At 43.1% G+C, this 7,564-nt stretch overlaps 2 protein-coding genes across 2 annotated transcripts in view; one reads left to right on the top strand and one right to left on the bottom strand.

The window, feature by feature from the left end:
- Positions 1 to 7,564, top strand: part of MED12L (mediator complex subunit 12L) — a 335,022-nt gene that overhangs the window by 202,273 nt on the left and 125,185 nt on the right. The window lies entirely within an intron of this gene.
- Positions 1 to 7,564, bottom strand: part of GPR87 (G protein-coupled receptor 87) — a 25,154-nt gene that overhangs the window by 4,138 nt on the left and 13,452 nt on the right. The window contains exon 2 of the mRNA XM_007446637.1: positions 2,467 to 2,598. Coding sequence (XP_007446699.1) covers positions 2,467 to 2,500 — 34 coding nt within the window. The 5' untranslated portion in view covers positions 2,501 to 2,598. The remainder of the gene's footprint in view (positions 1 to 2,466; positions 2,599 to 7,564) is intronic.

Below are 7,564 nucleotides of genomic sequence, written 5' to 3'. Positions count from 1 at the left end.
TTTTTTTTTTTTTTTTTTTTTTTTTTTGTGATACGTGGGCCTCTCACTGTCGTGGCCTCTCCCGTTGCCGGACGCGCAAGCTCAGCGGCCATGGCTCACGGGCCCAGCCGCTCCGCGGCACGCGGGATCTACCCGGACCGGGGCAGGAACCCGTATCCCCCGCATCGGCAGGCGGACTCCCAACCACTGCGCCACCAGGGAGGCCCGAGGACAAGTAACTTTTAAACAGGATAAGTGGTCTAGCTGAGGGACCCAGCCTGAAAAGGGGCAGCTGCATCATCTGAAACACTGGTTATACCTTGTAACAATTACTAACGAATGATTTTCAAAACCATTGTAAATGCAAGTAGAATGTTTCACGAACCATAGCATAATAGGCATGGAGTATTTCCACCCTTAGTGTTGGCTCCCTGGATCTGCTGTGCTTATCCATTGTGGAACAGAAGGACCCATACTTCTCAGGGTTGGGTAGGGATTTTGTGTCTGTTTATTATATACTTTAAAGTTTTAATTGTACGAGCAAGCACTCTTACTAAATGACGATTTACTGATCAGTTATGTTTATTATCAAACACCGTCTTAAATCAGCATGTCAGAAATAGTCCTTAAAGATACCCTGAGTCATAAGTAATATCAGGTAAGAGTAACCTTGTTCCACAGTGATTATTGAACCGTTCCGTGGCTTTGAGACAGTCTGCTGAGCATGTCACCTCACAGTTTTACTGCTTTAGTTTATGTACGGGATTAACGTTTTAGAATATAGGACTTCTTAATTCACTGGAATAGGCTTGGGCTTGTTTATTACTTCATTTACAAATCCTACATTTATGAGGCAGCTTAAACAAATTAGTGGTTAAAGCCTGTTACGGGTTATCCTATGCAATAATATGGTAGTGGAGAGAAAAATGGTTCCTGCGAAGCAGGAATAACCATCTGTGGCTTGCTCTGGAAGGTTCAGAACTTAATATAGAGAGTTCTGTGTGACATAGATTTTTTTTTTTTTTTTTTTTTTTTTAGAATTAAGTCTGTAGTATATTCTTTCCTGCCGGCCTTTCTTCTCTTCTGTATCCTTGCCCCAGTTTTTCCAAAGCCTGTGGCTATGCCCAGAAGCGTTTCTCCACAGTGTTCCCACTCAGGAACAAAGACCGGTAAAAGTGAGTGGCTTTCTTTCCCCAGGAGGTTTTATCGTGTTGTTCTTTGCTGTCAGTAAAGAGCTTGGCCAGGTTAGGCAACATTTTTAATGACAAGTAGTTTGGTGATTCAATTAAGAAAAACGAGAAGCTGTTTTTACAGTGTAAAGGCTGTTTTCTCACAGCTCACACACTCCTTGTCTCCCAGGATGTTATTCCCTGTTTGTTTAGTGCAGAGCTTGATTACAGGGTGATAATTGAGGGTAAAAATCCCTTTCTTATTCTCCCCTCTGCTCCCCCTCTTCCGACTCCTTTTAAGTTAAATTAGCAGAGGCAATGACATACGAACACTGGTTCCACAGTAAATCATCGTTTTGTGCCAGTGGGTTTGTGAGAGTGGTTTTGTGGGATGTGTGTTGCGGCTGTGGCTGCCTGTGTTTGTGTGTAAGGGGGATCGTGTGTACGCCTGTGTGTGCTGGAGAAACGCGTGGGCTTTGTAGCCAGATATTGCATTAGCCACACGTGGCTCCTGTATTGGACAGGGCAGATAGAGGGCATTGCAGACAGTCCTCTTTGACAGTGCTGGTTCAGTCACTTCATGACTTTGTAAGATGGAATAAATAGCGGCCATTTTGCTGGATCTTCTGAGAGTTAAATGCTCTGCATACATTTCAAGCACAGTGTCTAGTACTTAGTAGATGTTCACTCTCTGACTTTTGTCTCATTAATAGCAGTCACATTCTGAACGATATGTGTTGAAGAATCTTGGTCCTTTTGCTTTTAGTGAAGCTGCATTGTTGCCCGTTGGGGCATGTCACACTTAGGCGCAAAGTGTGAAAGTATCAACGATATATCACTGCTCTACCTGCCAGGTGGGAATGAAATACCAAAGTCACGCAAATTGCAGGGTGTCACTCCCCTGGCACAGCTGCCCTTGCATGACCATTTTCTAGCTACCCAGTAGTGTAGGTAGATGTTGTCTTGACCTCTTGGGGAATCTCAGTGAACCTTGATCTAGACCGTTACATCTGAAAAGTAATATGTACTTTAGTTTGGGTATGAAAAACTTCCCCAACTATTAGTTTAATCTTTCTTGTTCTTTTAGAGATGGTCTCTAGATGAAACAGAGCTTAAAAACAAAGTGACGGCAAGCTAAATTTCTCTCAGTGATGCCACCCTGCATGTTTGCTGTTTTACATTTAATGAAAGGCAAGGCTAAATGCTGGTTTATCTTGTTAGTTGGCTGGTGACCGCTAAAACCCCTAAATGGCCACATAGTGTAAATAACAGTTTTTGATCAAGTAAGATTTTCTTTGCATTTTGCCCTACCGCTTACCTGGTAATTTTGCAAGTGTCACGTTGAGCCCCATTCTTTAGTTCTGAGGGACTGTAAGCAAAAATACGTGTCAGGAAACACTCGGGGACGATTGAGGCAAGGGCTCAGCATAGGTTATTCCTGGTTTGATTTCTGGGGGCCGGGGTGCGGGGGAGAGAAACAGTTAGGCAGGAATTTAAACACACAGTATTTCGATCTTTACTTTTAAAAAAAGAAAAAAAAAAAGATATCCCCACGATTCAGAAAAGGCTTATTCTTTGGATAGGAACGACTGTGCCACATAAGAATTGTCTGTTTTTCTGTGCTCTTTCAGTGTGCCAGGAAGCGTGGACCGTTTCTGTGTACGCTCTCTCCATCTGAATGCCACTGTGTGGCCCTGGGAAAGTTACTTAACATCTCTGTGACTGAGTGTCCTCATCTCTGAAATGAGAATAATAGCAACCATACAACAGGATTGTGATAAGGATTATGTGACATAGTCCATAAGGCGCCTGTCAGAACCTAGGTCAAAGAATGTGCTCAGGACGTATTAGCCTATGCCTTGCCACCCTGCTCCTGCCTCACTCTACATGCCCCAGCCCCTAACCTCAGCACATGTACTTACATACATGTATGAAGAGACGTTTTAACAATCTCCAATTATATATAAATTAAGAGATCTAGCACTGATATATGTACAGAGTGTTTTATAAGCTCAAATATATTCAGCATCCAATCATTCCTGTAATCTCTAGGGTTCTAGTTTTGGCTTTACACTAACCAGCTGTGTGACCTTCATCGTCACCCGACCTTTTTGGAATTTCGGACTGAAGGCCCTAAAAAAAATCCCTGTCGGGACTCAGATTTATGCGGGCTCCTACGTTTTCCTCAAACGTAGGTTCCCATTAAGAATGTATTACCATTTGAACGTTTGTCTCGTAAGTCCCTGTATTTCTCTGTGCTAACTGGATGCCATCCAACCTCAAAGTTTGGCTAGGAGTGAATCATTAAATTAGCTTTGAGTGACTGGTGTGTGATTTTGGCTAAAGTACCCTAACTTTTCTGAGCTTCAGATTCCTCACAACCTTTTTATCAGGATTACCTGAGACCATATGTGCACGTGACGTTGCTTTGAATGCTCTAGGACAGCTCCCCCCAGTCCTCCTTGAGCAGCCTTCTCTGTGTCTAGTCCCTGTTTTCTGACTTTCCTCAGGTGTCGATCAAAGAGAGAAGAAATCCTGGGCACTGTTTTCATAAGTGTGCTGCTGAAGCCAGATGTGTTTTGGGAACGGTTCACTGTAGGGAAGTCGCACTGTTTCTCATGAAATGAAACCATGTGAGGCCTTCGTGTCCCCTCACTGATATTGCTTCTGTACCACACAGCTGCAGAGAGCCCTCAAGTAAGCTCGTCCCCTCCAAGTACAAGGCAATCTTCTGGTTGCATCAGCAGTTGCATCTGCCGAGTCAGCAGGGAGAGAGCACTTTGGAGGCAAAAGTATATTTAAGAATTGGGCCGCAAGTGGAGAGGCACGTGTTTCTTTCTCTGTCACTCTGTCCTTCTGCTCCCTAGTAACACGTGAAGTTCAGGGGCTGGATTTGGTAGTAGATGGAAAAAGTGGTGTCCGGGCTTCCCTGGTGGCGCGGTGGTTGAGAGTCCGCCTGCCGGTGCACGGGACGCGGGTTCGTGCCCCGGTCCGGGAAGATCCCACATGCCGCGGAGCAGCTACGCCCGTGAGCCATGGCCGCTGAGGCTGCACGTCCGGAGCCTGTGCTCCGCAACGGGAGAGGCCACAACAGTGAGAGGCCCGCCTACCGCCCCCCCCAAAAAAATTCTTTCTTCAAAAAACTTACCGCGGGGCTTCCCTGGTGGCGCAGTGGTTGAGAGTCCGCCTGCCGATGCGGGGGACGCGGGTTCGTGCCCCGGTCCGGGAAGATCCCACATGCCGCGGAGCGGCTGGGCCCGTGAGCCATGGCCGCTGAGCCTGCGCGTCCGGAGCCTGTGCTCCGCAACGAGAGAGGCCGCAACAGTGAGAGGCCCGCGTACCGCCAAAAAAAAAAAAAAAAAAAAATGGCGTCCGAATTTTCAGTGATTTCCTCCCCTCCACCAATCATCTCTTTTGAGAGTTTAGAAGCCCTGTCCATGCCTCTCACCTTGAATCGCTAGGGTAGGTGGTATATAGTGGGTGGTCAAAAGGTATCCATTGGTTAATGGATCATAGACAACGATTAGGGCTCTTAGACTCCCGCCTTTTTGAGTGTCAGTGTTGCCGTGTTTTTAAAGTAAGGCAAGGAGGTAAAACCCTACTTTTTTTTTCCCCCACTCATTAAAGTTTACTGGGATTGAGGCAGTTTTCTAAACTTCATAATAATGACCTTTGGATTTCAGCAAACCTTATTTTCTTGAATCCAACTTCTCATGGAAACATTTCAAGGAGTTTACATGAAAGACATCTCTAATTTTCTGTTCCTCTGTGGGCAAGTTATGTGGTTTTCCATCTTTTTGCCTTCACTTATACCTTACTTGATAACAGGAAATCCAGTATGGCTTATCCACGCTGGAGGAAAAGCAGTGTCTAGAAGTGGGTGAGCCACGGCAGCAGTAAGAGATAGCAGACAGCCATTAAGGAGAACACGGAAAAGTCTGGGAGAAAATATTTTCATATCATGTTTCTGATGAAGGATTAAATTCAGGACATACAGAGAACTTCTACAACTTCCTAATAAGAAAACAGCCCAACTAAAAAGTGGTCTAAAGATTTGTATAGACATTTTACCAAAAGCACATGAAAAAATGCTCAATTATCATTAGTCATTGGGGGAATTCAAATAGAAAACACGGTGAGACACTATTTCACATCAACCAGAATGGCTCTAAATAAAAAAGACAATTAGAAATGTCACCGAGGATATGGAGAGATAGGAACCCTTGTACACCGCAGGTGGGAATTTAAAATCATATGGCCACTTTGAAAACAGTTTGGTAGTTTCTTAAAAAGTTTCACCTAAATTTATCTTATGACCCAACAATTCCACTCATAGGTATCTACTCAAGAGAAATGGAAACATAGACCTATGCAAAGACTTACATCCAAGTAGCATATAAGTTTTAGTAGCATTATTCATAATAGCTAAGAGTTGAATCAACCCAAATGTCAACTGATGAATGGATAAACCAAAGATAGTAAAGTCACATAATGGAATACTACTCAGCAGGGAAAGAAGCCAGATACAAAATACCACTGAGATGAAATGTCTAGAAGAGGCAAATCTATAGTGGTGGAAAGTAGATTAGGGCTAGGGGTGGGAGTGGAGATTAACTGTAAGGGTATGAAGGGTTTTATTAGGGTGATAAAAACTGGATTATGATGATGGTTGCACAGCTCTATAAATTAAAAATCATTGAATTGTACATTTAAAATGGATGAAAATTATGGTATGTAAATTATATTTGAAGTTAAAAAGGAACAAATAGTGTACAGAAAAGGAATAGATACAAGCTAGCAGCTCACTGTGCAATAATGGATGAGTTTTCAAGGCCAGGGAAAAGTACCTAATAAGCACATTCCCTATCACCTCTTGAAGAAGATAGTGAAATGCAAAATATGTTTAGCAAGAGTTTCCACCCCTTGAAGTAGGTGAGGGGCACTGCTTAGTGATCTGGATGATTCATTTATGGGTTTCTTCTTTTAGAATTCTGTTCAAAGTCCAGAGACCCTGGCTGTGGGTGATTATTTGTACTTTGGGGGCATCCATACTCCCATTTTCTTAATTCCTACTGAAACTATGTGGGAGAGTTGGGTTTTAATTAGTTCAGACATGATATTTAGATTTTTCTGGAGTCAAATTTGTTTTCCAGGTTTGGGAAAAGAGATGTTTTATTCTCCTCAGCTGGCTTATGAGAGTATCCTCTTGCCTCCTTCGTCTCTTATACTACCTTCTCTAGATGAAATGCTTCCCCTAATTTAGGCCACGGCTCCTCATTTTTGCATTTTCTTTTTCTCACGAGCGTTCGTGTCTCCTCGGATGGTCGGCCATCACCTCTCTTCTATAATCTTCCCTTCCCCAGACTTCAGTCCACTGTGTACGGTGGAGTGTGTCGTCTGTCTGTGTTCCTCAAACCCAGCATTTCTAAACTTGAACTGTCTTTCCTTTCTTTGGCACAAATCATTTCCCTTTCATCCCTGTGTATGAATATTTGGTTCATCTCTTAGTCGAGAGAGTTTAAGACCTCGGTACTGGACTGGATCTTTCTCTCTTCCTTGCCGCCATCTAGTCAGTCACTTATCTAGTCTTTCTACTTCTTCTGTTACAGTATCATTCCTTTGTTTCTGTCCTCACCTTGCTCCTCCCAGTCATCTTCCAGATCCAGGCCCTCCTAGTGTCACGTGTGGCCCTGTACTGACCTCCTCTCTGGTCTTCCTGCTTCTTGCTTCTCTCCTCTTGAAGCTGTCCTGCTTCTTGTTGCTAGATTCTTCTTTCTAAATTACCCATGTCGTCATGTTCTCTAACCTTGAGTATGATAAGACAGGGAATTTCTTGAATTACAGTTACTAATGAAATATAAGGAGTTTTTTTTTTTTTTTTTTTTTTTTTTTTTTTTTCCTATTGGAGATCATGGAGTGTGGAAACCACAAGATGCTGGGTTCTGATAATTAAAAGTGGAGCCTGTGCTCCGCAACGGGAGAGGCCACAGCAGTGAGAGGCCCGCGTACCGCAAAAAAAAAAAAAAAAAAAAAAGTTTTTTTTTTTTTTTTTTTTTTTTTTTTTTTTTTTTTCCTATTGGAGATCATGGAGTGTGGAAACCACAAGATGCTGGGTTCTGATAATTAAAAGTTGGCACTCAACTTTGGGGGAAATCTTCTTGTCCCATAATTAATCCTCTGAATCAGATGACAATAATACTTACTCTATAGAATCATTATGAGGTTAAGTTAGAAGATATGTTCATGAATTACGTGCTTTGTGAACGTAGTTTTTTGCCTGTGTTATTTCCACTAATCCTTGCCTACGTGGAATTCAAGATCATTTTCATCTGATCGGGGATTCTCTCCGTTAACCTAACTGTTGCCTCTCAGGGGCGTGCCTTGTGTTTAGCCCCCCATTTTTCTTCATACCCATT

The sequence above is a fragment of the Lipotes vexillifer genome, unplaced genomic scaffold (assembly GCF_000442215.2).
Source record: "Lipotes vexillifer unplaced genomic scaffold, Lipotes_vexillifer_v1.1 scaffold727, whole genome shotgun sequence".
Taxonomy (NCBI): domain Eukaryota; kingdom Metazoa; phylum Chordata; class Mammalia; order Artiodactyla; family Lipotidae; genus Lipotes; species Lipotes vexillifer.
This window is presented reverse-complemented; position numbering and strand designations above follow the sequence as displayed.